Source organism: Vanrija pseudolonga, chromosome 3 (assembly GCF_020906515.1).
Source record: "Vanrija pseudolonga chromosome 3, complete sequence".
NCBI lineage: Eukaryota > Fungi > Basidiomycota > Tremellomycetes > Trichosporonales > Trichosporonaceae > Vanrija > Vanrija pseudolonga.
In genome coordinates, this window is record NC_085851.1 from 4,085,022 (window position 1) to 4,111,272 (window position 26,251).

At 62.0% G+C, this 26,251-nt stretch overlaps 14 protein-coding genes across 14 annotated transcripts; 5 read left to right on the forward strand and 9 right to left on the reverse strand.

Moving 5' to 3' along the window:
• Positions 1–944: 944 nt before the first annotated feature.
• pnbA_1 (Para-nitrobenzyl esterase) lies at positions 945–2,753 on the forward strand (the record flags this gene model as incomplete). The annotated part of the gene is made up of 6 exons (XM_062771660.1): positions 945–1,312; positions 1,349–1,453; positions 1,505–1,683; positions 1,722–1,786; positions 1,830–2,022; positions 2,056–2,753. 6 exons carry the CDS (start codon positions 945–947, stop codon positions 2,751–2,753), a joined length of 1,608 nt encoding a protein of 535 aa, XP_062627644.1.
• A 121-nt stretch (positions 2,754–2,874) lies between these two features.
• Positions 2,875–3,899, forward strand: LOC62_03G005136 (uncharacterized protein). Its single transcript, XM_062771661.1, has 3 exons — positions 2,875–3,248; positions 3,289–3,702; positions 3,740–3,899. Exons 1-3 carry the CDS (start codon positions 2,901–2,903, stop codon positions 3,863–3,865), a joined length of 888 nt encoding a protein of 295 aa, XP_062627645.1. The 5' UTR covers positions 2,875–2,900; the 3' UTR covers positions 3,866–3,899.
• Positions 3,900–3,992: 93 nt separating this feature from the next.
• CHO1 (CDP-diacylglycerol--serine O-phosphatidyltransferase) lies at positions 3,993–5,550 on the reverse strand. Its single transcript, XM_062771662.1, has 3 exons — positions 5,226–5,550; positions 4,183–4,816; positions 3,993–4,127 (listed from the first exon to the last, which is right to left on the reverse strand). Exons 1-3 carry the CDS (start codon positions 5,345–5,347, stop codon positions 4,113–4,115), a joined length of 771 nt encoding a protein of 256 aa, XP_062627646.1. The 5' UTR covers positions 5,348–5,550; the 3' UTR covers positions 3,993–4,112.
• Positions 5,551–5,824: 274 nt separating this feature from the next.
• PRC1 (Protein regulator of cytokinesis 1) lies at positions 5,825–8,487 on the forward strand (the record flags this gene model as incomplete). The annotated part of the gene is made up of 8 exons (XM_062771663.1): positions 5,825–6,106; positions 6,293–6,377; positions 6,414–6,736; positions 6,776–7,063; positions 7,099–7,248; positions 7,287–7,667; positions 7,708–7,845; positions 7,885–8,487. 8 exons carry the CDS (start codon positions 5,825–5,827, stop codon positions 8,401–8,403), a joined length of 2,166 nt encoding a protein of 721 aa, XP_062627647.1. The 3' UTR covers positions 8,404–8,487.
• Position 8,488: 1 nt separating this feature from the next.
• CSM1 (Protein CMS1) lies at positions 8,489–9,944 on the reverse strand. The gene is made up of 5 exons (XM_062771664.1): positions 9,653–9,944; positions 9,462–9,606; positions 9,248–9,325; positions 9,039–9,172; positions 8,489–8,920 (listed from the first exon to the last, which is right to left on the reverse strand). Exons 1-5 carry the CDS (start codon positions 9,923–9,925, stop codon positions 8,636–8,638), a joined length of 915 nt encoding a protein of 304 aa, XP_062627648.1. The 5' UTR covers positions 9,926–9,944; the 3' UTR covers positions 8,489–8,635.
• Positions 9,945–10,395: 451 nt separating this feature from the next.
• Positions 10,396–11,272, forward strand: LOC62_03G005140 (uncharacterized protein; the record flags this gene model as incomplete). Its single annotated transcript, XM_062771665.1, has 2 exons — positions 10,396–10,575; positions 10,634–11,272. The coding sequence occupies 2 exons, from the start codon at positions 10,396–10,398 to the stop codon at positions 11,246–11,248; spliced, it is 795 nt and encodes a 264-aa protein (XP_062627649.1). The 3' UTR covers positions 11,249–11,272.
• A 95-nt stretch (positions 11,273–11,367) lies between these two features.
• Positions 11,368–12,627, reverse strand: LOC62_03G005141 (uncharacterized protein; the record flags this gene model as incomplete). Its single annotated transcript, XM_062771666.1, has 7 exons — positions 11,368–11,448; positions 11,485–11,558; positions 11,606–11,699; positions 11,735–11,831; positions 11,869–11,977; positions 12,015–12,040; positions 12,077–12,627. The coding sequence occupies 7 exons, from the start codon at positions 12,625–12,627 to the stop codon at positions 11,368–11,370; spliced, it is 1,032 nt and encodes a 343-aa protein (XP_062627650.1).
• A 631-nt stretch (positions 12,628–13,258) lies between these two features.
• Positions 13,259–15,763, forward strand: gg1_0 (Guanine nucleotide-binding protein subunit gamma; the record flags this gene model as incomplete). Its single annotated transcript, XM_062771667.1, has 7 exons — positions 13,259–13,383; positions 13,420–13,456; positions 13,500–13,575; positions 14,127–14,450; positions 14,488–14,606; positions 14,654–14,779; positions 14,817–15,763. The coding sequence occupies 7 exons, from the start codon at positions 13,259–13,261 to the stop codon at positions 15,693–15,695; spliced, it is 1,686 nt and encodes a 561-aa protein (XP_062627651.1). The 3' UTR covers positions 15,696–15,763.
• Positions 15,764–15,900: 137 nt separating this feature from the next.
• Positions 15,901–16,534, reverse strand: LOC62_03G005143 (uncharacterized protein; the record flags this gene model as incomplete). Its single annotated transcript, XM_062771668.1, has 2 exons — positions 15,901–16,197; positions 16,232–16,534. 2 exons carry the CDS (start codon positions 16,532–16,534, stop codon positions 15,901–15,903), a joined length of 600 nt encoding a protein of 199 aa, XP_062627652.1.
• Positions 16,535–17,121: 587 nt separating this feature from the next.
• Positions 17,122–17,583, reverse strand: LOC62_03G005144 (uncharacterized protein; the record flags this gene model as incomplete). Its single annotated transcript, XM_062771669.1, has 2 exons — positions 17,122–17,373; positions 17,428–17,583. The coding sequence occupies 2 exons, from the start codon at positions 17,581–17,583 to the stop codon at positions 17,122–17,124; spliced, it is 408 nt and encodes a 135-aa protein (XP_062627653.1).
• A 523-nt stretch (positions 17,584–18,106) lies between these two features.
• On the reverse strand, positions 18,107–18,679 carry LOC62_03G005145 (uncharacterized protein; the record flags this gene model as incomplete). Its single annotated transcript, XM_062771670.1, has 2 exons — positions 18,107–18,370; positions 18,446–18,679. 2 exons carry the CDS (start codon positions 18,677–18,679, stop codon positions 18,107–18,109), a joined length of 498 nt encoding a protein of 165 aa, XP_062627654.1.
• Positions 18,680–19,529: 850 nt separating this feature from the next.
• LOC62_03G005146 (uncharacterized protein) lies at positions 19,530–20,131 on the reverse strand (the record flags this gene model as incomplete). Its single annotated transcript, XM_062771671.1, has 2 exons — positions 19,530–19,853; positions 19,895–20,131. The coding sequence occupies 2 exons, from the start codon at positions 20,129–20,131 to the stop codon at positions 19,530–19,532; spliced, it is 561 nt and encodes a 186-aa protein (XP_062627655.1).
• Positions 20,132–20,435: 304 nt separating this feature from the next.
• On the reverse strand, positions 20,436–21,114 carry LOC62_03G005147 (uncharacterized protein; the record flags this gene model as incomplete). The annotated part of the gene is made up of 2 exons (XM_062771672.1): positions 20,436–20,828; positions 20,866–21,114. The coding sequence occupies 2 exons, from the start codon at positions 21,112–21,114 to the stop codon at positions 20,436–20,438; spliced, it is 642 nt and encodes a 213-aa protein (XP_062627656.1).
• A 344-nt stretch (positions 21,115–21,458) lies between these two features.
• On the reverse strand, positions 21,459–26,068 carry LOC62_03G005148 (uncharacterized protein; the record flags this gene model as incomplete). Its single annotated transcript, XM_062771673.1, has 6 exons — positions 21,459–21,845; positions 21,883–22,477; positions 22,972–23,369; positions 23,416–25,155; positions 25,506–25,975; positions 26,017–26,068. The coding sequence occupies 6 exons, from the start codon at positions 26,066–26,068 to the stop codon at positions 21,459–21,461; spliced, it is 3,642 nt and encodes a 1,213-aa protein (XP_062627657.1).
• Positions 26,069–26,251: the final 183 nt, after the last annotated feature.

The following is a 26,251-nucleotide window of genomic DNA, read 5'->3' on the forward strand; positions in this document are numbered from 1 at the left end:
CGGCGACAGCAGCTCCTTTGATCTCGTCGAAGCCACGGTATGGGCGTTTACACTGCATGCATTCTTCCAAACTATGTATCAACCTCTGTAAGGAACCTTGGCGGGAGGGTGGAAACCACGTGCGGAAGTACCACTGGCCGTGAACAACCGAGCCACTAAAAGCGGAGGCACTTGCAGACAGGTCAGTCCTTTGCTTGCCCCCGCCACTGTCCGGTGAACCAAACGTATAAACTATATGTGACACCTTTTACTTTACTACTTGACCACGTGGAGTGTGGCGACTGCTCGAAGTCGAGGGGGTGGCGTCGAGACGACTGCTTGCTCGCACGTTTCAGAATCCAATCAAATCTTAATCGTGTGGCGTCGGCATCGAGCGGCGAGGACAGTCGAGGACGTGGTAGTATGTTGTCGCTGCTGCCTGCCCGTCGGCTTCGGCCTGCTCTGCGGGCCGGACGAGGACGAGCACGTGCTGGGCAGCGCACGCCCGACGTCGGCCTCTGCCCCGGTGCCGCGCAGAGCAGGCCTCGCAGCCAGCGGCAGACGCGCACACCTCGACTCCCACGACCACTCCCACCGCCACGTTTCAGAATCCAATCAAATCGGCGCACGTACGTTCGTGGCGCGCCAAGAACCACACTCACACTCGTCTAGCGACGCGAATAGACACGTACAAGAGCGTTAGTGGGGAGTACACGCGCCGAAAGGAGACGTGAGGCGAGGAGAGGGGTAGCGGAGGAGAGACGCCGAGTAGCTTTACTTGTGGGGCGGCGTCATGGTCCTCGTCCTCCTCGGTCCCCACCGCTGTTGTTTACGCTCCTCCCTCCTACCTTTGTCTCTCCCTCGGCCCCCTCTCTCGACGCAGTATAAGAAGGGCCATACTGCTCCAGAGTCTTCCCCAACCGTACCTCTCCCCCCCCCCGCCCCCTCAAACTGCCCTACACGCGATGAACCTCCTCTCCCTCGCCGCCCTCCTCCCGGCCCTCCTCCTCGTGTCCGCCGCGCCCTCCCCGCGCCAGGCGTGCACGCTCAACTGGAACGGCTCCTCGATCAACGGTGCAGCCGAGGGCTCGGTGTGCCGCTACGCCATCCGCTACGGCACGGCCGCGCGCTGGACCGACGCCGTGGCCACCTCTGCGTCGGTAGGTAAGGTGTGCAGGAAGGCTGACAAGGACAGGTACGGCAACACGGCGTCCGTGGCGCCCAGCTGCCCGCAGGCTGGCGGCGCGACCGCCGGCGCGAGCCAGAGCGAGGACTGCCTCTACCTCACCCTCTATGTGCCGTCTGGCGCGAGCGCGCTCCCCGTCCTCGCTTGGTGAGTGTGGCATCAGAGCATGCTGACGCGCACCAGGGTCCACGGCGGCTCGTACTTCTTTGGCTCGGACGCCGCGCCCGGCCTCGACGGCGCCAAGCTCGCGTCGAGCGCCAACATTGTCGTCGCGGAGATCCAGTACCGGTGAGTCGGCGATGGCTATGTGATCGACGATAGCCACTGACCTCGCATCAGCCTCGGCGCCCTCGGTTTCCTCGCGCCCGCCCAGTCCCCCGCCAGCGCCGACCCCAACTTCGGCCTCCGCGACATCGTGCTCGCGCTCAACACCCTCAAAGCCCGCGCTGGCGACTACGGCGGCGACGGGAGCAAGATCACCCTCGGTGGCGAGAGCACCGGCGCGTCGCTCATCCGCGGTAGGTTGTCAGCCAAAGGCGCCACTGACCATCCCCAGCGCTGTACGGCGTGCCCGCTGCCCAGGGGCTCTTCCGCTCCGCCATCCTCCAGTCGGACCCCCTTGTGCGTTGTTCTTACTAGGCATGCCCAGCTGACAACGCCCCAGAACTACGGCTTCTCGTCCACCGCCACCACCACCAAGGTCCGCGCCAACTTCTTCACGCAGCGCGTGTTCGCGCCCTACTCCGCGTCAACCCTTGCCGCGTGGCAGGCCTACCCGCTCTCGACCATCCTGGCGGCCCAGGCGGCCACCATCTCCTCGGCGCCCAACTTCATCGCCGGGGTGCCGCACCAGCAGCGTGAGTATCTTGCGGGGCAACGCTGACGCCTAGCCATCCGCCCGACCTACGGCACCAACACGCTCCCTTCGGACCCCACTGCGGCCTTCTTCAGCGACCCGTCGACGCTGCCCGTCTCGCCCGCCAACACGCCCCTCCTGATCACCAACACTGCTGACGAGGGTGCCGGCGTCGTCGCCTCCGGCCTCCCCAACGCCGTCCCCCTCAATGCCGCCACCTACACCGGTGTCCTCGCCACCATCCTCGACCCCGCCCGCGCGGCGACCCTCTCGTCGCCCTCGGGCCCGTACCCCCTCCCGAGCACCGACTCGGGCGACACGCTCCGCAATACGCTCTCGCACGTTGTGTCGGACGGCGCGTGGCGCTGCCCCGCTCGTTCGCTCGCGGCCAACTACGCCGGCGCCGGCGGCCAGGTCTACGTCGCCGAGTGGACCCAGGGCGTCAAGTACCCCCTCAACGCTGGCGTGTCTCTCTGCAACGGCAAAGTCTGCCACGGCGACGACATCTACCCCACTTTCGGCACCTCGCCGTCCCCTGGCGCCCTCGACGCCGAGGCTAGTGCCGCTTGGGGCAGCTTCGTCAACACCCAGGGCATCAGCTGGAACCAGTTCACGTCGGGCAGCGGCGTGTCCGGCACCGACGTCCACGGCATTGGCGGCGGCGCCGTCGGCTCGTGCCCCGACAGCTACTGGGGCAGCCAGGTCCAGTGGGACTGGCAGGTTTACGCTTAGTCGTTCAGTCAGTCAATCAGTCCACGTGGTCGCCACGCGAGCCAGCCGGTGGAGGCAATAATTTTGCAGCATTTCGGCGTCCACCTTGCGGGGTTGCAATGTCGCTGCTCTCTCGGACCAAACATACCATACCATCAACGAACGACGATGAGCAAGCGGCCCCGTTCGAACAAGGCGTCCAACGCCGACGACGGCAAGAAGATGAGCAGCGCCGCGCCCGCGGCCAAGGCCGCGCCCAAGCCCCAGCCCAAGGCTAAGGGCGGCAAGCCGGCGCCGAAGGGCAACGGCAACGGCAACAACGGCAAGCCCGCGCCGGCCAAGGCGAACGGCAACGGCAAGCCTGCAAACGGCAAGCCCGCGCCCAAGGGGGATGGCAAGCCCGCCAACGGCAAGGCCAAGCCCGCAGCTCCCAAGCCCGCGGCACCCAAGGCCGACGCCAAGCCGGCACCAGCTGCCGCTGCCCCCGCTGCCGACGGACCAGCGAAGGCGCCGAAGGTACGCTGACAGCTGGCTGGCGCGATGACTGACGAGCCAGAAGCCACGAGGACGGAGGTCCAGCCAGCCAAAGAGTGCGGAGGGCGCGCCTGTGGACGGGACAACAGCGACACCAGCTGCCGCCGAGGCCGAGTCGTCGGGATCGGCTGCTGCTGCCGCGCCGGCTAAGCCTGCTCCTGCGGCGGAGAGCAAGCCCGAGGCGAGCACCCCCGCGCCCGCCCCCGAGCCCGCGCGCAAGAGGGTGCGCGGGCGCGGTGGAAAGAAGGGCAAGGTGTTCCTCGAGGACAAGGGCGCTTTGCTCGACCTCGTCGACGCCGTGGCCGCGGTCAAGGACGCGGTGATTGCGCTCAAGGCGGAGAGGGAGCGCGGGCGCGAGGCGGCCGACGCGGCGCGCAAGGACAACGCGGCGCAGCGGAAGAAGGGCAAGAAGGCCGAGGTGCGCGAGAAGGCTCTGGTGCGTGTGACGTGTACAGGACAGGGCTGACGCGCAGGACGCGGCCAAGGAGGCTATCAAGGCGAGCGACAAGGCCAAGCGCGCGCGCAGGAGGCGGGCCAAGGCCCCCGAGGGCGCGGCGGTGGCGACAGAGGAGCCCAAGAAGAAGGTCGGGTTCGCGTAGAGCTTAGAGTGCAACCAATGTACTTTTACACGGGCAGCAGGCGCGGGCCACGTTGCCTACTGATCTGACGCGCGTGCTGATCGACAGACCGGTCGCGACGCCCCTCCCACGGCCCCGCAAGGCCCCGCGACATGATGTTGAATCCCATACTGCTACAGGCCCCACCGCTCACATAGGGTCGGTCCTATCTACTCATTAACGCGTGTGTGTGTATATGTCGTCGTCGTCGTGTGCGTCGCCTCGTTCCCTACAACTTTGGAACCTGGAGGTGTTAGTGGGCGGATGCGGGGTGGAAACGGCAGCCGCGTCGCACTCACCCTCAGCGTCTTGCTGACCATCGCCGCGGCCCAGAGGGCAAACACGAATGAGACGACGTGGACCTGGCCCCAGCGCGACTCGCCAAAGACCTGCAGCAGGCCGAGGGGCACGTCGCCGCCCTCCGAGCCGAGGACGTACCAGCCCTGGCGGACCCAGAAGGCCATCCAGGCGGTGAGGAACAGGCTGGAGGGGATGGGCAGGCCCTCAAAGTACTTGGACTTGCCGGACGCGTCGGCGGGGATGAGCGCCACCGTGGCGTTGAAGCGGGCGAGACGGGCGAGGCCGGCCGACACGAAGAGCAGGAGCGCGAGCACGTCGAGGGGCCGGCGGAGGCCGAGAGTGAATGCCAGGGTGGCGGGGGCGACGCCAAAGCTCACGAGGTCGGCGAGCGAGTCCATCTCCTGTCCCAGCATCGAGCCGCCGCCCATCCAGCGCGCGACAGTGCCGTCCAGCGCGTCGAAGCCACATCCGAGGATGGGGAACAGGTGCGCCAGGTACAGCGACTGCACGGCCAGGTCTGAGGGCGGCGCGGGCAGGTTGGACGACAGGATCAGGTAGCGCGCTGAGAAGAGGATAGACAGCGTGCCGCACACGCCGTTCATGATCGTGATCAGGTCGGCGAGGCGGAAGTTCCTGGGGTGCGTTAGTGGCATGCGACTAGTGCGTGACGCGGCGTGAGGGCAGGAAGGGCGGCGGTGGCGTGGGCGAGCTCGGAGAAACGTTGCGAGCAGCCGGCGCGAGTGACGATCGTGCAAGCAGAGAGCCGTATCGCCACTGCATTGCCTTGCAGGATTTGTTCGTCCAGCGGTTCCAACCCATCCGACTCGATGGCTCCTCCGGGCTGTCTCGCGTTCCTCGGCTCCCTGCCAGCACGTCCGCCAAGCGCAAGCTGCGCTCTCGAGATTATCGCCCACCCCTGTGCCCTACTGCGCAAGCAAGACACTGCCCGCCCATCTCCCATACACTCCCTGGGCTGGCGAGAATCCTTACCCCCAGCCACTCCACCCAGCGCTCCATCGCCCACCCCACAGCTTAGACTCACCTAACGAGCGAGAAGTGTCCATCGTCATCCTGGTACTGATGCAGCTGCTTGCGCTTCTCCTCAAGAGCCGACAGGGGTGGAGTAGCGGGACTCTTGGGCTTGGCTGATGGACGCTTAGACATGGTGGTTGTGGTGGAATGGAGCAAACGTGTGCGGCGAGGAGTGTCGGGTGCGGCTTGTTGGGTGCTGTCGTTTTGAAGCGACGTGCTTTTAGGGCTTGCGAGCTCGGGTGTGTGTCGAGAAGCTCTTTACCTGCCTAAAGACGTCTTGTAGAAAGAAGCGTCTTGACGAGAAGCAAGAGGGGAGAGGACAAGAGAGATGCAAGACAGCAACAGACAGAGATGCGATGCGAGCATGCCGACCAACAAGGTTGGGACTGGCGCCGTTGGGGGCAGTGACGACGCCACGTGGCAGAAAGGGAGGATCCAATAAGAATTCACGAGCTTGACTTCTCGATGTGCGGCGGGATCAAAAAGCCAAAACAACAAAGGGGGACAACAACAACGACACTGCACCCTTACTTTGCACTCTTCTCTCTCTCTCTCTCTCTCTCTATACAAACAACATCGACACACTCGTTTAATGCGCGACAGAGCATCATGGACGCGCAATCCTACATCGAAGAGCAAATACCGCTCCTGAAATCACTCCACGCCCAGCTCGCTTTACCCCCAACAGTGCTCGCAGAGGACCAGGCACGGATCGACGCGGCTGTCCGCAACGCAATCGTCTCGGTCGTCCGGTCACGAGAGGACGAAGTGGCTGTATGGGAGGCAAGGATTGCCGACGGGAAGCGCGTGTTGTCTTCTCTGGCGCGCGCGCTGGGGGATCGCGGGAGGAGCGTCGCGGCTGCTGTCCGGCGCGAGAGCGAGCAAGGAGAGGTGAGTTGGTTGTGAGGGAAGGTGGGAGGGCCAGTGGGGTAGCCATGTGTGCGGCGCGGGTCATCTGGGTGTCATCCAACCACCTTGATCGGCGTGGTGAACTGCCGTGTGTTCACTCACGATCGAAGACACGTTAGGCGTAACGGCGGCCGCGGAACTGCCTCTAGTGCCGAGCTAACCCCACAGCCATTGCCAAAGCAGCACGAACGTATCATCAAGCAGGCTGATGAGCTGGAAATCGTCTATGAAGAACGGCTGGAGAAGATTGAAAGTGAGTAGGAGGTGCTGGTTGCAGCGCTGACGATAGAACTCCGCGAGACACTGAGCGAGTTGTCGATCCTTCTCGGACCCGGATTCGAGTCCCCCGCCCCGCTCCAACCAGTACCGGGCAGCGCGCCTGTGACTGCAGCTCCATCCAGGGTGGCGTCTAGGCAGAGCTTGGGAGCTGCGGCCGCCCTTGCGGCTCAACCGGCCCTTCTCGCGCCGACGACCAACACGAACAAGCGGACCTCGGGTCGCCGGGCCAGCAATGTGACAGGCACCGAACTGCGCAACGAGTGCTGGCTTGACGTGTCGGAGGACGTTTTGGCTACAACACAGGCCGCTCTGGATCGCGCATTGGCTGAGAGGGTGGGTTTGACATCAGCGATGTATCCCGCTAACCACCAGGACGTGCGGTTACGCAACCTCGAGACCAACTTCAACGACCTTATCTGGTACCATGCCGAGCTCGTCATGCCACCACTGGGACTCGGGCAGTTCCCTGAACACCTTTTGCCACCGCGCGAAGACGAAGAAACACCGGGCGCGCACGAGCGATACGAGCGCGCGCTAGATCGAATCATGACGAGAAATCCTGTCCCAAGCGGCGAGGAAGACGGCGTCGAGATTCAAGGCATGGACGGCATTGAGCCGGAGATCGGTCTCACCAACTGGGCCGACACGCTTCTCGAGATTGTGGGTGGAGCTGCCCGGTGCTCGCTGACGACCAGTGGATCGCGGAGAAGGATCGCAGGGACGACGAAATCCAGCAACTGTATGAGAAAATCGAGCCGCTGTGGACACGGCTGGAAGTGCCCAAGGATGTGATCGACTTGTTTATCGAGAGCAACCGGGGGAGCGGCGAGTCGACGATCCGGGCGGTGAGTTGCGAGCTCGTTTGCCACAACTGACACCTCAGTACGAGGAAGAACTCGAGCGCGTCCTCGGGATCCGCCGCACGTCTCTCTCATCATTCGTCCTTGGCGTCCGCAGAGAGATCGAAATGCTGCAGGACAGCCTGATGATGAGCGACGACGAGAAGTGCGAGTTTGGCGGGTTCATTGACGACGAATACACAGAAGAGTTGCTCAAGGAACACGAGGACGAGGCGGCGAGACTGCGGGCAAGAGTAGAAGTCATGGGGCCGCTGCTCCACCGCGTCAAGGAGTGGCTCGTACTCAAAGCGAACGAGGAGGAGCTCGAGGCCAATGCCAATGACCCGAACCGATTTAAGAAGCGCGGCAAGGCCATGTTAGAAGAGGCCAAGATGCGCACACGGGTTGAGAAGCTCAAGCCGAAGGTGGGTGCGGGGGTTGGGACGAGAGCTGACGTCGTCGCAGATCGAAGCAGAGCTGCTCAAGGCCGTTCCGGTGTGGGAGGCCGAGCACGGGCAACCGTTCCTCGCTGCCGGAGAGCGCGTTGTCGACACAATTGAGAATGCCCTGGCTGCGAAGGAGGCGGCAAAGGAGGCAAAGAAGGTGAGCTGTGATGGACGCGACAACAGCTGACGGATGCAGCGCGCAAAGATGGGGATGGGCGCGGCACCTGCGCTTCCACGCGGCGCGACGCCTGCTCCGGGGCAGCGTGCTGGCGCAGCACCGTCAACATCTCGGAAACGCACAGCACCCACACCAGCAGGTGCAGGTGCCAAGCGGCCACGCGTTGTGTCTGGAGGATCAGTCGCGTCCATGGCGTCCACATCAACAACAGCGAGCAGATTGCCCAACGGCCGGAGATTGATCCCCGCAACACCGACCCCTGCTGGTGGCTCCGGCTCCAACATGCGCCGCTTTGGCCAGCCTGCGTTATCTGCACGCGCCAACGCGCCTGTGCACGCCACACCCGACGTCTTCAACCCTGCACCACAACCGCAGCGTCCACGCTTGCCTGGCGGCCTGCCATCGGGCGACGAGCGCAAGGCGCGACGGCAGAGCTTCAAGCCGCGTCAGTCGATTGCCAACGGGCTGCTGGCCAACCGGGGGTTAATGGGTGTTGCCGAGGCGACCGACGAGATGGAGTATGACGACTACTTTTGAATGTGTAGAGAAATTTGTATACTAGTAACGTGCCGCGCCGCGACGACGCGCCTGCAAACTGCAAATGCAACAACAAACAGTCTGGACTGCGTCAGGAATAGCATGTGGTTCTACGGCACATGAAACCGCGGTAATCTATGCAGCAGCTCGGCGGGTTGAACCGAGGGTATCGTGGTGGGGGTATCGGCGGAGCGCGGAGGGGCGGAGGGGAAGCGGTTGAAGCTGGCTGGCTCTAGAACGCGGTGTACTTTACGCGGGCGCGAGTGAGCGCTGCGCGGGCCTCGCCCGAGAGGAGCGACTTCCAGAGCTCGTCGCGCGCCTCGGGCAGGCTGAGGAGGGTGCGGTTCTTGGAGTCGCGGTGGCCAATGTCGAAGAGGACGACGGTTTCCTGCTTGACCTTGAGGGCGCCGTCGGCGAGCAGCTTGGCGACGCGTGCGGGCGTGCCGACCGCGATCGCGACGCGGGTCTTGGCGAGGTACTTGACCTGGTCGACCAGTTTGAAGTGTTTCGCGAAGAGCTGCGAGCGCGCGCACCGAGCGTCAGCGAGGTGTGCGCGGGGGCGTGAAACTCATGCTGTACGGCCAGGCGGCGGCAGTACAGCCCGCGCCGAGGCAGAGCAACACAACGCAACTCACCTTGGCCACCTCGCCTCCGGGCCGCTTGACATCGCGCACGGCACGCACGACGTCCGCACACCGGATCCCACTAAGGCTGACGATGAGGGCGCGTGGGGTGCCGGGCGCAGGCTTCTTCGGCGCGTCTTTCAGCACTAGGGGTGGTCAGCTCTGTCTATCGCAGCTGTGCGAGCGAGCGCACAGAGGACGGCAAGGAAGAGGCTACCCACGGTCATCGAGGCGCTGGACGAGGGGCTCGAAGCCGCTCCCTGTGGATGTGGGAGGTAATGGCGCGAGGAGGCGGTCTTCTGGAGAGGTGTCAGCGGGGACCAGTCCAAGGGCTAGCTCGGCGCGGCGCGGTGCAGGCAATCGGTCGCGACGTCGCAAGGCCGTCGGCCCACGTGCTCGCCGCTCGCTGCGCTCGCGGCTCGCGGCTTGACTCACCACCAACGACCACCTCGTCAATCTCCATCGGCGTGGAATTGGGGAACGTCGCGCGTGCCGACGACAGGAGCAGCTGGGCGAGCTGCGCGGGTTCGAGCGAAGACGGGTCGGCGATGGGTCCGTCGTCGCCTGCGGCCGCGGCGCGCTGAGGCGTCATCAGCACTTACTCCCACCCCGCCCGCACCACGCACCTTGGCTGCGCGCCGCGCCTTGTCCTTTTCCCGGCGACGCTTCTTCGCGTCCCCCTCAACAGGCAGCATCGCGACGTCGCCCTCGGCGTCGGCGACCGCGGCCGCAGAGACATCGCCGCTGGCCTTGCGCTTCCGCGACACGGGGGCGGGCGCGTCATCCTCGTCTGCGGAGAAGATGTCGCCCACGTCCTCGTCGTCTGATGCTAGGAGGTCCGGGTCGAGCTCGAGCCCGTCGTCGAGGTCGTCGCCGCCTGTCTTGTATGCTGGTGTCATTGTGCTGTGGAGTCGAGAGGAGACAGTGTGTTGTTGCTTTCGTTTGCAATTCTTTTGGCGTGGTGGAGGTGGGTGGTGCAGGGTAGGCACGTTGAAGCGATTTTAATTCTGTTTACGTAAGCTTGCTTTGGATGGGCATGGAGCACGTTGCGGTGGTGATATCAAGCCTTTGGATGGCGTGCAGGTTTGTATGCATAGCGAGGGGCTAGAGGGCCGTGGAGTAGGAGGCGGACAGAGTACGCGTGTATGCATACAGCCTGTCGGGGGCGAGCGAGGGGCTCATGCTGCGCGCCCACCCAGTCGCAGCCGGCGGCCCCGCGGCCCCACCACGAACCAAGCCGACCACACGTGTATGACGTCTGCGTCGTGCCGAGCGCCGAGCAGAACGCGCCGCCGAGCGACGACCTATCAAGCGCGTCTCAAACCTCAGCCTCCGCAACAACAACAACAACAACAACGACCCAGCGACAATGTCAACCCCCGACGGCCGCGCCGCCCCCGCCCCCGCCCCCGCCAGCGGCACCCTCCTCCGCGTGCTCACGCACACGCAGAACGCGAGCGCGGCGGTATTCGGCGTGTTTCTGACGGTGCACCTGGCCGCGCCGATCGCGGCGGCCGTGGGCGGGCTGGCCGGTGCGGATGGGGCCATGGTGAGTCGCTAGCTCCTGGCCCAGCTCGGCGCCGCTGACGCGGCACCTCGTCGCCCAGCTCATCGGCCGCGAATACTACCTCCCCCTCGAACCTATCGCCGTGTTCGCGCCCCTCGGGCTGCACGTAGCCGCCAGCATCGCGCGGCGCGCGCTCATCGCGGCCAAGACGGGCCCGCGCAAGCTCAGCACACAGCAGTACCTAGGCTACGCGCTGCTGCCGCTCGTGCTCCCGCACCTCCTGCTGCACCGCTTGATCCCTGCCGACGCCGCGCCGCCCGTGTCCGCCCTCTCGCCGAGCGAGTTCGGCTTCGAGTTCGTCGCGAACGCCGTGGCCACGCGGCCGTGGATGACGGTCGGGTACCTCGCCTTGACGGGTGCAGGGCTGTTCCATGCCTTTGTGGGCGGGATGAAGGTCGTCGGGTGGGCGAAAAGGTTGTTGGGTAAGGGGAAGAAGGGGGCCGATGGCGAGGTCGCTGGCGCGGGCGCCGCGCCGCGTAAGGTCGGGTCGAGGAGGCGTATTGGCCTGCGTGGGATCGTCGCGACGCTCGTCGGCGTTGTGGGGATCGGACTGTGGCGCCTCGGCGACGAGTCGGCCGGCATCTCGACGACGGTGCTCAGACGGTACGACGCCGTGTACGCCGCTGCGCCTTGGGCCGGGCTGGGGCTGAAGTAGACGCATGTATACATGGAAATGGGGCTGGGGACTGACCACACTGGCGGACTGGCTACACTCGGACTGACGACGGCGCTGGCTGACCACTGATATGTACACTGACTCGCTCACCTCCCACCCTACAGCTTCTCCGCCATGGTACGGTATGCCTCGCGGCGCGCGGCCTTCTTGATGTCCTCCGCGGTGGGCAGCTTCACGACCTGAGAGGTGAGCAGCTTGTCTCCGGGTCACCTCACCTCCTTGAATGCCTTGGCCTCGACGCGGTCGAGGTCCTTGCGCAGACCGGCGAGTTGGGCGTCCTGCGCCGCGACTGGGGAGTGAGTCGGGTTGAGGATGAATTCAAGCAACCCCACTCACGGATCTTGGTAAAGTCCTCGCGCGCCTCGGCGATCAGGCGGACCCTCTCCTCCTCGGCTGGCGCGATCTTCGCGATCTCCTCCGCGGCCTTGGCCTGGGGTCAGCTCAGGTGTGATCAGCGCAGCTCACTTGGATCACCACCGCCTTGTCGTGCGCGCTTGCCAGCAGCTGGGCGATCTTCTCGCGGGTCTCCTTGTGCGTCTTGAGCAAGATGTCTGTCTGCTGGCTGCGGCGTTAGGTTCATACGAGGCACACGAACCTACCCAATCGCGAGCCCGTTGAACACGTCAATGAGAGCGTCAAACATCGGAGGGAGGTCCTTGAGCTGCGTCGTGCTGTCTGGGACCTTGGTCAGGAGCTCCTGTACCTCATCTGGGGTCAGCTCGATTCTCGTGGGGAGGCGAGCTACCTTCGAGGTCGTTGAGAATGTCGTCACTGAGAGTTAGCTCCGAGAACGAGACCACAACTCACGCCTCCTGGTTGATCTTGTCCCAGTCCTCCTCCTTTTCCTCCTCGCGAGGGGCACGCACCAGCCCGGTGGGTGGCTCAACCTTGAACGGCGTCACCGGCACAGCGGTGGCGTGAGCCGTAAGCTGTGACGCCGCCGACTGCGCGCTGCGCTGGAGCCCGGCAAGGAGTTGGGCAAACTGCTCATTGCTGAGGGAAGGCAAGCCTTCGGTTAGGCCAGACTGCCTTCCCTCATACCGACGGCTGGGCCTGGACCGCTCGCGGTCGCGGTCGCGGTCGCGGTGCTCGTCTTCCCTCGACCAGCGACGCGGGGTGTAGGCTTCCTCCGAGGCCTCACTAGAGTAGCGACGGCGGCGGGAACGGTGGTACTTGTCTTCATCGTGCGCACGCTTGCCGTACTTGCTATCGTCGTTGGGCTCGCGGTATGCGCGACTGCCGCGGCGTGTCTTGCTAGCCTCCAGCGGCGGCGAGGAAGGCGAGGAACGCACCTCGTCGCGGGCGCGCGGGCGTGAATGGGAGCGCGAGCGCTCACGCTTGTGCTTGTGAGATGGCATTAGAGGGTGTTAGGGGGGGTCAGAGGGGTATACGGGGAGAGATAGAGCTGAGTGAAGGGCGATGCAGAAGGTGTTGGTAGTAGTTGAGAGGAAATGGGAGGATGAGCAAAGGTGACAATGTTGAAAGGAAGGAAGCCTTTTAAATGCGCCGAGTGGCGGGGTGGCGGCTTTCGGCACGCACGCGTCTAGGGCCCGAGACGTCCACGGCGCGTTGCAAGCAACGTCAAGCGGCAACGATGACAGCAGCGCACCATCTCATGCGCTGATACATGCCTCCGCGTGTAGCTCGACACGCCGAGGTCACTCGTCGCCAACGTACCACTGTACATTCCGCGGCCCACGCATCGCCCCGATCGCCGCGCGCCCGTCGGAGGAACGACACGACGCCTCCCCGAGGCCCGTGAGCGACAAAGAGGTGGTCCAAGCGCCGCGCCCGCCCACAGACCCGGCGACGCCGACAGGTTTGTCGTCGACATTCTCGTCAGTCACGTCGAACATAACTTCTACAACAACAGCAACAACAACACTCTTCTTGACTCGTACCGCCCGAACATCCTCGACCTAGCCCCGCCCGTCTCCTCCTCCTCCCGTGCCCCACACCTCCCCACCAACCACTCTCCTTCACAACAACATGTCCGGCCGTAACGCCAAGATCACAATGTCTGAACTCAAGCTCCGCCGCCTGGTGGAAAACAACCACCGTCTGCGCGAGGAGCTCTCCCGGCCGCGCGTCATGGTCTCGCTGTCGAGTCTGAGGTAGGTCGACGAGTTCGAAGGGGTATCTGACGCCAGTCTCATCAACTATTGCCGCGAGACGAATGACCCTCTCGTGAGTTGTTGAAGATGCCTCCAAGAAGCCGCTTACACCCCAGCTCCCTGCCATTTGGGGCCCGCTCGGAAAGGGCGAGGACCCATACGCGCCTCCCGAGGACGAGAGCTGCTGCACTAGTGAGTCGGGGGAAGGGACGTTGGCGGCTGGGAACAACGTCGGCACTGCCTGTCCTCAGCCCTATGCTCTACCCGCTGTGGAAATTCTGCTCACCCTCTCCAGTCATGTAAATCCGACCGAGCACCCATAATCACCATCGCACGCCCGACTGCATCAAGACACCCACCCACCCCGTCACCGCCCATCACTCTTGCACCACTTTCCACTGTCCCTATCGTCAATTTTCCGTTCCAGCACTGCTTGCGACTGCCACGCTGCTGCTCGACACGCTGCTGCTGCATCTACCCCCATTGATTCATTCCTCTTTTGTCGTCTTGATTGTACGCATGCAGTCCATGTCGCGTTGATGGTAGCGGGGCATGCTGGGTGCAGGCAGATTTCAGGGCCCAAAAGCCACGTGGTTTGGCGTTCAAAAGTGGAGGTAGGACACACAATGACGGAGACGGATAAGTGCGTTGATTCTCATTTCTCGTTTCTCGTTTTCTATCATCTCTCTCTCTCTCTCTCCTCTTCTTCTCACACCCACTCACACCCACACCTTCAATGCCAGACGCGCACGATCTCGAGTACGCCGAGGAATCGGACGGTGACGAGACCATCGACGGCCTCTTTGGCTCAGAAGACGAGGACTTGCCACCCGCCTTCACTCAGGCCAATCTCGACACGAGACGCCCAGTCGCAGTTGGCGGTAAGCGCTCGCGCACTCCATCACCTACAAAGACCGCACCCGCTCCGCGCACTCCCATCACTGCAACTCCGGCAACCGTGCGCCTGACTGCCGAGCAGCGCCTGCTCGAGCTGCGCGACATGCGCAACCGCCCACTGCCCGCAGTCGAAGATGGCCCCGACACGCTGCGCAACTATGCGTCGAGGGGTGAGGTGCAAGTAAAGCGTGTATAGCTAACATGCAGTGGTGCGCGCCAACTCTGGACGTATCTGGGACATCGGTGGTCTGGAGTACTCGATGGTGGCCGACCTGCTTGACCACCTTCCGCGTGCACAGCTGTCCGAGATTGAGGAGGCGTCGCCGGTGAGTGCAGCACAACACCATATTGCCTGTCCCACTCACACACCCAGCACATTCTCAAGGACACCGACTGGCTGTGGGAGGCCTTCGTCATCTCCGAGTACCCCGTCTACTACCAAGAATGCAGGCTGCGCAAGGGCCAGCCGCGCACCTCGGGCTGGCGGAGGATGTTTGCTGTAAGCTGCGGGTTATGGACCCCAACTGACTCTGCAGAAAGCCGTTGCCGATGCAGAAAACCGCAAGCAACAAGCAACAGCGCGCATCAAGGAGCGTTACGCTCAGATGGAGGCCGAACGCCAGTCCAAGAAGATCGTCAAGCTCAACACTTTTGTCGCGCCAAAGAAGGGCAAGTCGCTCTCGCAGACACGGCGCGGCTACTCGGCTTCTCAGCCCACCCCACCTCCGCAGAACAGGGCTCAGTCTGCCATTGCCAAGGCGCGCAACGATGCTGCGCGTGCACGCGTTGCGCTCACCCACGCATCGGGCAAGTACATCCCCCCGCCGGTCGCTGCGCCCCGCAAGCCGGCTGCGGCACGCGGCGAGGGTGAACTGTTCAAGAACCCGTACCTCGGTGTCAACGGCGCGTCGTCCAGCTCCAGCGCAGCACCACCAAAGCCAGTCACCGGGCCTCGTCTTCCGGCGCCGCGCATCCCTCGCCCGAAGGGTGTCTTCCCAGACGCCTACAACACCAAGGAGGAGGCTGCGCGCCGAGCCGCCCTTCCAGCCAGCATTACCGCGCGCGCGCCCTCCCCGCCAAGGGAGCGTTTCAGGATCGACGACACACCGCGCACGTCCGTCCCCATCCCCAAGCCAAGGGTGGACAACTTCAAGCCGTCCAAGCCGCTGCCGTTCTTCGCGGGGCCGCCAGCCATGGGCGTGAAGCGTCCCGGCGACGGTGCTGCGTCGCCACATGGTGACAAACGTGCACGCTTAGGCGACGGATCGTCGGCACACTCCTCAGAGGCTGGTTCGCGTCCCCCATCCCGACCCACCACACCCAAGCCCGCACCCAACCTCAACAACGTTCTCTTCATGAAGAAGCCCAAGCCCAAGGCGTCAGCCTCCCGAGCAGCAGCCCCGGTCAAGAGGTAGATTTTGCATTTGTCATTGTCATTTGGTCTCATCATTGTAGTACTGCGCATCATGTATAGCATTAGCACAAAGCCCGAGGTAGGTGATCCCTCGCGGCTTCTGACTCCGTGACGGCCGCATGTCCTGCATTGGCATACTGAACGCTTACTGGGAACGAAAAGGGACTACGGAATTGACGAGAGAACGGCAGACCAGTGCGCCAAGATCACGGCGACGACGTGACACCTCCGTGCTCAAACACGGTGAGGGTGACGACCGTCTCATGGCAGCAGAGGACAAACGACTCGAGGAACAGGTCGGCGTCGTCGTCCGCCTGGGGCGAAGTGACGAGCATCGTGATGCGCGTCTGGACTCCGCTGTCGCCGAGGTCGACAAGCGCGCCAGCGAGGACGTCAAGCTTGCACTGGAGGTAATCGCAGTTCCACTCGTCGGCCCAGAAGGCGAGCGCGCGCGCCTCGGCCAGCGGGGAGTCGAAGTGCGCCGTGGCGTGGATGTATGGCATCTGGGCGTAAGTCGGAGGGTGGGGCGCGGCTCACCTTGTACGAGCCACACACGGCGCCCTGCGCCAGCGCGACGTCGCGCTCAGCCATGGGCGAGAAGGACAGCGCCTGCCGGTTCGGGGAGAGGCGGGTGCGCTTCGCGTTCAGGTACAGGCTTAGCTGGAGCGAGAAGTCGGCTCCGGTGGTGGCGGTGCTGGGGAGGTGTAGGGTCGGGGGTTTGGTGGTGGGGACGGCGTAGATTGGGCGGTGCGTCGTGGGCGTGGTGGGGGTGGTGGGCGTGGTGGTGGTGGGCATGGTGGTGGGGGGCGTGGGCGGGGGAGTCATGGTAGAGGGAGGCATGGTGGTGGCTGGGGGTTGGTTGGGGAGGAGGCTGGCCGGTGGTCGTGGGCTGTCTTATCTTCGAGAGAGACGAGGTGCAGCAGGGTGCGAGTGATTGAACTGCGGTCCATCAATACAGTGCGCCACAATGCTTTGCTGGGGGGCGAGGTGACTGGCAGGCCGGGTCGCACCGGCGTGCGCTTGTTGATGAGGTCTCGACACACCCCATCGCACCACCGGATGGTGTGTTGGAGGTAGAATCCAACTAGTATAAAAGGCACAGTGTCGTCGTTTCTATTTCTCTACCGCTCATATGCTATCAACTTCACGACTCCGTCTTGGTGGACCGTTCAAACACAACCATCCCTTTGGCCATGTGCTGTACAAGCATATGGCCAGCGCACACTTCGGCCCTCGGGGAGCAAACATAGACATACTGCCACTTTTACGATGCAATTCTATTCTTATCACGTCTTTGACAATGATGCATCCACACTAAAACAAAGAGATTCAAGGTCACCAGGCAGTGGCGAAGTGACAATGGATACGGAAGGAAGTTGGGGAAGCAGGCCGCACCATGCAGCATGTAAGGCGAACATTAGCTCCCGTCAAGTGCCCCGCTCGTGGACGATAAGCTTAAACTTCGAGACAGGCACATGTGCAAACGGGTAAACATCGCCACTGCCCACGATGTTTAGACTGGCCGTGTAAAATGGCCGATACGCTTCGGCGGACGCGACGAACTGGCCCAGCTGGGTCTGCAGCCAGAAAGTCTTGCCCTCCTGTCGCCAGAAAGCGACCGTGGACTCTGGGGGTCCGTTGGTGGGATCGAATTGGCATATGATGGACATGGGAGGGCACTGACAAAGGCACATCAGTGTCCACTCCACTCCAGTTACGATCCATCGACGCACCATTCGCCCGCCGCGGGATAGATCGACAAGTTGCTGCGCGGTTAGGAGGTGGGTAAAGTCGTACTCCGCGTTGAGGTACCGGTAGATCGCGTCCGTCATCGCTGCCATGGTATTGTCGCGGATGAGGAGCCTCGAAGGGTGAAGGTGGAACGGCATGATGAAAGGGTGAAAGTAATGTTTCGACGGTGGTGGCGTGAGGTTGTATAACGGAGTCTTGGTTGCTCGGAGGACGTGAGCCCTCGTCTCAGACTCGCATATTTATCATTGTCTCGACTCGAATGAACGACGGGCCCGGATGCGAGTGGGGCCCGAGTATAATGGACAGAGCGGGGGCGAGTGTGAAGGGGGCAGAGGGTTGCGGCGAAAGTGGCGGTGACGGGTGCAGGGGTAGGGAGGATCGGCAGCCAGCGGAACCATGGTCGCGGTTAAGAGTGGCAAAGCGTCCGAACTACAGCCCGAGGTGAGTGACGCTCCGCCTTCCATGCGTGTTCATAGGCCCGATATGTACCAGCGGAGCGAGCAGCTTCAAATGACGTTGACATGTGATGCATTGATCTGGCGGAGAGGAACTACGGAACAGAACTACGGAAGAGGCTGCGGAGGGAGATACGAGAAGGAGAACGGAACTACGTTATGCGAGTGGTGCTGGACCCGACTCGCAATTGAGCGGTAGCGAAAGTCAGAAACTCTGGAGCTGGCAGGTCACCGTAAACTTGGTTAAGCGCGCGCCGGGCGGTACGTTGGCGCCGTCGGCGGGGTACTTGATGTCGACCTGGAGACGTGGATTGCGTTCGGTGCCGGACATGTCGCCGAGGGCTTGGATGATGGCTGCGAGCTGGTCGGTGAGGAAGGCCTTGTTGTCGGGCTCGCGCCAGAAAGCCACCGCGTCCTTGTAGTCACCGTCGTCCTTCTGGATGTCGATGGTGATGATGATACCTGGTGCCTGGGATGTCGGTTAGTCTGGGCGGCGTTTTGGAGCACATGTACTGTACTGTACACCAGTACAAGTATGACGAACCTTGTAATCGGGCGAGATTTTGATCAGGACCCCGTCCTCGTTGCGATAGGCGGTGCTCTCCTGCTTAAAGACGAGGTACTCGTAAACGGCGCCCGAGAGAACGTGTTTGCCGTCACCTCCCCAGATGTGGACGCCAGGGTTAAGGAGACAGAACTTGAGCAGGGGATCGGGGTCACTAGAACTGCTTGGGGAGTTGCGGCTACGGTGGCGGGGGCGGCGGGGGCGGGGGGCCATGGTGGTGTCGAACTTGTGGGTAGGGGTGAGCAGGTCATGTACGCCTGGTCCGGTTCTCATTTAACCTTGCCGGGGCACTACCTGGGATTAGACTACACCATTGATTGTGATTGGGAAGGAGCGTGAAGGGTGAGGTGGTTTCCAATGCGTCGCAGGACGTGAGGGATGGCCGGGAGGAAGATCAGCGCACAGGCAAGGAAGGAGATGGACCCGACGGTGGCGAGTGACTGAAAGTCGTGTGTGCGACGCCGACACCACCAGCAGCGCGTGGAAGAGCGGTTTAACAGCCGCCGCGGGAAGCACCCACCACGTCTGCAAAGGTTGAGGGTTCGAGCCTGCTCGCTGTTGATCCGAACCTGTCTCAGGAGGAAGGAGATTGGCAACGGGATTCGGGAGCGGAGGAGAGCTTTTTGTGTGCCGTGTTGTGGGCGCGAGGCGGAGCGAGCGGAGCCACAGCCAAGTGGCCAAGCCACGAGCACAACAGCAGTGCGTGGAGCAGCGGTCTAACCAGCCGCCGGGGCACACCCGCCACGACTGCAGGTTGGGGGTTCGAGCCCGCTCGCTGAATCCGAACCGGTCTCAGGAGGAAGGAGACTGGCGGCCGGGGTTCGGGGGCGGGGGTAGAGCTTTTTGTGTGCCGTGTGTTGTGTGTTGTGTGGTGTATGTTGTGTGCTGTGTGCCGTGTGCTGTTGGTGCGAGGAGTGTCAGCCATGTGTTTGGCCGAGCCATTGTGCACATACTGTATCATCTGCCACCGACGATCAGTGGCGCGCCGATGAAATACGTCCTCAATTGTCTCAGCCGGCAAAGCGCACACAGTTCAGAGTTTCATGCAAGGCTACAAAAGTGACTACGGCATCTCGGGCCACCCGGCAGCATCGGGGCGAGGGCGCACCGGCTCGACAACGACCTCGCACTCGACCTCAAACGTGATGAAGCGCGGCGTGTAATTCGTGCCTGGGTAGTTGATGGGAACGATGATCACAGTGACGGATCCATAGGTTGACGTATCCTCGGTATCGAGCACCTTGTCGACGACGGCGTCGAGTTGGGCTTGCAGGTGGGCCTTGTTCTCGGGCCGGTGCCAGAAGGTCACACGCGAGGCGGTGAGCGGGTCTTCGGGAGCAAGTGGGCGGAGCTTGACCTTTGTGATCGTGGTAGCGTTCACGTATGTCTGCGGAGTGAGCCAGATGATGATATGAGTGGAAGACTCACGAGAATCTTACCGCCCGCCCTGGCTGCAGCGACGCGCTCAAGGTGCTTCGCCGCACACGCATGGGAAAGCTTGGCATTGATGTACTCCTGGACTCCCTTCACGATGGCAAGAGTGTCGTTGCTACGGAAGCCAAGAGTCGGAGCGTTCGAGCTGGTGGTGCCATTGTTGAAGTGGGTGAGGTTGCTGTCAACGCTACTGGAGCGGCTGGACCTGTTGCGCCTGGCGGGGTCTGACATCTTGGCTAGAAGTGAGGTGAAGTCAGGAAGGGTGAGTATCCTTTGCCTTTAAGGTCACTCTGTCAATGATGCAGCAGCCTGGATGGCGCTCGTCATAGTGTAGAAATCTTCATGGCGTGTGACTGCAGTGGACAAAAGCGACTTGAGGGAGGGCAATGCTCGGCTTTCAAACATCAGGGACATGGACAATACTGATTGTGGGAGCCTCACACAGATGTGCAAGGGGCGGGACACATACTCATCGGCTTACGATACGGAAGATGCATGGACGTTATGATAGCTACACAAGGACCCTGCCGTCGAGCTACATGCAGGTCTCCTCGGCGTCCATGACAGCGTAAACGCAGTCCTGGATCGCGAGCATGTCATCGCGGAGCGACTCCACGCGAGCCGCAAGGCCCTCCGCAGTGCCGGCGACGTCCCAGCTGATGAAGCGCCGCACCCCGACCGGGTGGTGGCGAATGATGCGCTTCGAGAAGGGGCCTTGGTCAGACGTGGCGGTGCCATACGTCGCCTGGTATGCCTTGACCTTCTTGTCCATCTTCACCACGAAAAGCTGGAGCACCTCAATGAAGAAGCGGTAGTCGTTCTCCTGGGTGGTGTGGGTCCAGAAGCGGAGGCGGTTGATGGCGGCAAGGCGCTCAAGGTCACACGCGAGGCCGGTGATGTCGTTGGCGATGTGGTCGAGATTGCGCGCCTGTGGTGCGTTAGTGGCGTCAAGAAGAGCAACATACAAGGTTGTCCTTGAGGAAAGTGATTGAGGGCTTGGGGGTATGGATGGACGGCATGGCCAGCGAGTCGCGAGTGGGGGTGTACTGGGTGGCCTCGGCACCGTCCATACGCATCAGCCGGATGATGTACGAGAACTCCTTGTTGAAGGACTGGGAGCCCTCGAAAGAGTTGTCGCCGCAGACCGTGGTGTCGGTGGTGTCGGTGGTCATCGAGATGTTCGGGTTCGAGGTGTCGAAGGTGCTGTTAGACATCTTGGACTGCGGTTGGGTTGAAGAGGAAGGGAGGGTGGGGCATTACGGGGCATCTTATATCCTCAAAACCGCTGCTTCTAGTGATGAGTTGATGGTGACCCAGGCCAACATCATCAGCTCGGTGCATCGTGTTAATGATGGTTGCTTAATTGATGGAAAATGGTGAAAAATAAAACAAACAAACAAAAAGCAGCCGAGTGATGCTGTGCCACTTCCATCACTGGCACCAAACTGGCTGGGGCGACGAAGTGAAATGTAGGTGTGTATACGACATCTGGTTCCTATTTGGCTGGTAACTAGATTGAGATGCATGGAAAAAGTGAGATATGGAATCGAGCCAGTACTCATTGAGTCTGGGCACCCTCGCCCTCGAGGAGCTCGCAGATCTCCCCGTGGAGCTTGCGGATGCTGGCACATAGCGCCTGGCTGTTGGTGCTCAGCTCCTCGGCGGCACGAGAAGTGTCGAAGCGAAACAGCTTGGCCAGAGTCATCTTCTTGTTGGGAAGTACGACTTCAAAGTCAGTCTCGAGGGGAACCTCAAGACGGAAGATGAAGCGCTTGATGTTGACACAGGCGAAGTGCGATGCTTCGTCCAGCTCGCGGATAAGCGCGGTGTCTGACTTGCGGCAACTGGTACACTTCCACACGCGAAAGCGAACGGCGGTCTTGAAGTTGCGCACGTCGTTGATGAAGACGACCACGTCGTGGTACTTGATGATGACCGCAACATTCTGCCGTCAGCGTCGGTACTTGACACGATGTACTTACCAGGTTGTAGCGGGTGAGGTAGGGCTTCACACGGTCATCCGGCGGAGACATGCGCAGAACGGAAAGGTCGAGCTGGGTCGTCTCCTTGTCTGCCTCGGAAGGGGTGGGAGTGGGGGAGTCACCCGCATAGATCTCCCAGTTCGTAGGTTGATGAAGCTGCAGGGACGTGTGGCGCTCGACGTTGCGGACAATGAGGGACGACCTCTTCTGGCCGAGCTCGGGCGCAGAGGTGCGCTTGCGGACCCTCAACGGAGTCCATGGCTTGGTCTTGGCTGGAGTGGGCGGGTTTTCGGTGACGGGGTTGGCGCGGTAGAAGGTCTCGAGGGTGTCACAGCTCTCCCTGGCACGGGACGGGAGAGGATGACGAGGAGGAGTGTACATCTCGGAAGTGTATACCTTGGCCTCGGCCATCATCTGCTTGAACGTCTCCTCGTCGGGCTCGAAGGAGTTGCGCTGGCGGTAGGGGCTGTCCTCGTTCGACGAGCCGTCGGTGACGATGGAGAGGTCGAAGTCCTCCTGCGACGGGGTGTCGACGACCGTGCCGGACAGCTCGCTCGACGACGTGTCGCTGTCGAAGGATGTCTCCTTCATGATGCTGGTAATGTTGTGAATGCGCGACATGAGGGTTCTTGAGTTTGTTGTGGGAGGAAGGTGGTTGAAGGATGAAGAGGAGAGATGTTGGTGTGATACAGCTTTTAAGGTCGACCGGCTGGAGAGTCGATGGGCGCCAAATACCACATCTGCCCTCGGTGTTTGGCATTGATGGTGAGATCAGTTGAAAGTGATCTCAAGAACTAGAATGCATCAGTACATCACCATCATTGATATGAGTGGTGGTAAGTGGCAGCCACCCAAAGCTCTGGCGCCACTTGCGGTGCTATCGACATGGTCTGCGTTTAGTAATGCACAACAGGAGGCTGGGCGATGTAGGAGTACTATGTGGCATGCTGCAGCGTGGTGCGCTTCCAAACTATATAAACGGACTATCGACTGAGACGTTCAAGGAATCTGTATGGAAATCAAAACAATAGGGAGGGAACCAGAGTGTAACGGGCGTGCAGAGGCACAGAAAAGGCATGTGAAGCTCACCAGGAGCTCGGCTGACCAGTGTACGTCTGCTGCTGGATCCACGCCTTGACCAGCGTCACGAGTCCCTCCATGCGGAAACGGAGGGACGCACTCCTGGCCTCGAGCTGGCGTGCAGTCTCCTCCGCACCATGAAGGAGCATATCCGCATGCTTAGACCACCGGATCTCGGGTGAGATCGCAGGGAACGGCACTGAAGTAGAGCCAAGCAACTTGTCGCACTCCTCAACCATTCCAATGAGGTTGCGAACAGAGAAGTCAAGCGTGTTGACAAGACCATGGAGGCGATAGTTGGGCTCGTCCGACTCGAAGTAGTAGCGGAAGCGGAGCTTGTCGCCGAAAATGAAGACGTCCTCCATGAACTTCTCGATGCTGGCCGATTCCTCGGTGAGCTTCAGGACCTGAACAAGTTAGCTGAGTTCGGTATTACAGGCAGCAGTCACTCACCAGCCTCTCAATTGGAGTCAGATCGATGATGGGCCCAGTCGGAGCCTTGTGGCCTGGGGGGAACAGCGGGAAGGTGCAAGGGCCGGAGGCGGGCATCTTCCAAGTCTCCTCCGTGAAGTAGGACTTGGGGGTTGCCTGGGTCTGCACCTTGCTCTGCGTGCTGCCCTGGGGAGTAGCCTGGACCGAAGCGGAGTGGCTGGTACCAGGCTGATACTGCCACACACGCGAGCTGGGGTACAGAGCAACATAAGGGCCGGCCGGGGGCTTCGTGACCGCCGAAGGGACGTGGTCGGGGTTGTCAAAGCTCTTGTTGCCAACGCCATGGTTGGGAGCAGGCAGGACCGGAGGGGACAAGTTGAGAGCAGACTCGTTCTGCCACATGTACGGTCCCGCGTAGGGAGCGACATAGGAACCGACCGGCGCTTTAGGCGCGGCCAGGGGATAGTAGGCGCGGGCCTCAAAGTTCTTCCTGTCGATCTCGACAATGTTGTTAGGCGGGCCGTACGGCTGGCGGACAACAGACGCCTGGCCGAAACGCGGCGCGATGACAGCATGGGCCTGAGGCACGTTGTGACGACCCGGCGGCGGGTGGACGCTGGGCTGGCCGAAGGCCTGCTGGGTGCCGGTGATGCCGTTGTCGTTAATGTTGAGAGTGTTGACGCCGAGAGCGGTGGCGATCCCCATGTTGTAGGGCACGGAGAGATGACTCTGAACCTCAGGCTTGACCGAGGGCATGGCTGCGGGAAGCAGCATGCCGTGGCCAGTCAGAGGGGAGGCGGGGCCCTTCTCCGCCACAGTGTCGGCGACGGACTCAATCTCGATCGCCAGGTCGGTGCTGCGCTCGTGGTTGGCCTTGGCGACATCGACACGGAGGCCCTGGGTCTTGCCAACAGGCACGCTGATGGGCGAGGCCGTCGTGTTCTTAGGTGGCGTCGAAGCACCACGGGCTTGGCGCGGGGGGGAGGAGGGGGCCGGATCGGCGCCGAAACCATCGACGTTCTCGTCGATGGGCGGGATGTTAAAGCGCACAGAGGCGTGACGCTTGTGCTTGAGCTTGGTGGCACCCTGGATCACCGAGGTGTAACCAGTAGGCGGAGGGCTCTTGTAGTGCTCAGAAAGAGAGCGACGATGACCGTCGTTGGCCTTGCGGCGCTTGGTGATCTCAAGCTGGTCGGCAGAGACGGTGGCCGAAGGCTTCACCATGTCGGTGTCCTTAGGGCAGGTGTCCTTGGAGGGGGTGCCAGTCGAGGGAGTGTCGGCGCTGTTGGTGATGTCGCCCATAGGCGACTTCTGGTAGTACTCTGAACGGACACGGCGGTGAAGCGTGCCCTTCATGGTCTTAGCGTTTTGGGCACGGCCAACGTTGGTCGACAGGCGGGGATCGGGGCTGGAGACCTGGCTGATGGAGGGCGACACCACGGAGGTAGAAGCCGAGCGCAGGTGCTTGGGCGAAAACGGCGCAGCACGGCCATTGAGCTCGCTCTTGGGAGTGGACGGGACGCTGTTGGCGAGCGTCTCGTCGTCCGTGTTGAAGAACTCCTGGAGGCTGAGACGGCCGAGGGAGTGCGCACGCTGGTGCTTGCCCTTGCGCAAGGACGGGGGCGAGGTCACGCCAACGCCAACGCCGAGGTCGCGCAGCGCCGCGAACCGGTTGTTGGCGGTGGGGGTTGAGGCACCAGGGCTGGTTGTCTGGGCCAGGCCCTCGACCGCCGCGGAGAGGGAGGAGTACACCATCTTCGACTGTGAAGTGGAAGTGGTGCGATGAGGGTGAGGATGAGGGTGAGGGTGAGGATGAGGGTGAGGGTGAGGTTGAAGTTGGTCCAGACGGGCTCCAAGTTATACCTTCCTGGTGGCGAGGCATTGGAGAAGGTGATGGGACCGTGAAGGCAGCTGATGCCACTGCCACTGATGATTTTTGATGGGACCCACAACACAGGCGGTGCAGTGGTATAGTTACGACGCCCAGCAATGATGAAGGCGAGGTGTTGTCATCATTACCATCACACATTCGCCCCCCCTCGCCCCGCCTTGGACCCATTGTTTGTAGCGAACGAACTGCATTGATCTACGGATGGTGTTTATGCGCCTACATACTCCTTACTCGCGGTGATGATGACGGCCTCCATGTTGAGCAGGGGGAAGCGCGGCCACTCGGGAGCACCATATGGGTACACGACCTCGTGCCACATACGACCCCAAGAGCAGAACTGATGGAAAACCACCCGCTCCTCTCCAGTTGTCGCGTTGTTGTACATAGTGCGCACACTGACGGCAAACGCGTCCATCTGAGCCTCGAGGAACGACGTGTTCTCCTGCTCGCGCCATAAAGCGACGCACTCGCGGTCCGACTTGATGTGGCCGGTAGTGTGGATGTCGACGTGCAGCTCCAAGTCATCCATGATGTCGTCCAGCTTCTTCGACAGGTAGTAGAGGATACACTCGGCCAAGTGGTGCTTCTCGGGGCCGTAGATGACGAAGTACTCCCGGATGGCGCCGTTGTCGTTCTCGCCCTCACAGTCTACTTCCTCTTCCCACTCTTCGTCGTCGCTGTGGTCGACACCTACGGCGGTGAGTGATCGGGTTTGCGATCGCCGCACTTACTCCAGTCGATATCGGGATGGGAGCCCCAGCTCGTGCTGCGAACCATCGCCATGTGCGCAAGTCAAATGTGGGTGATGGGGTGGAAGTGATGGAAGCAGGACCGCGGCCGGGTGCGAGCAGCTCCTTAAGATGGACTTCATTGATCAGGACAGGGTTATGGATGGCTCTAGGCACTGCTAATAGCACAATGGAGCAGCATCGTGACTATACAAGAGCCTAAATGCATAACAAACCG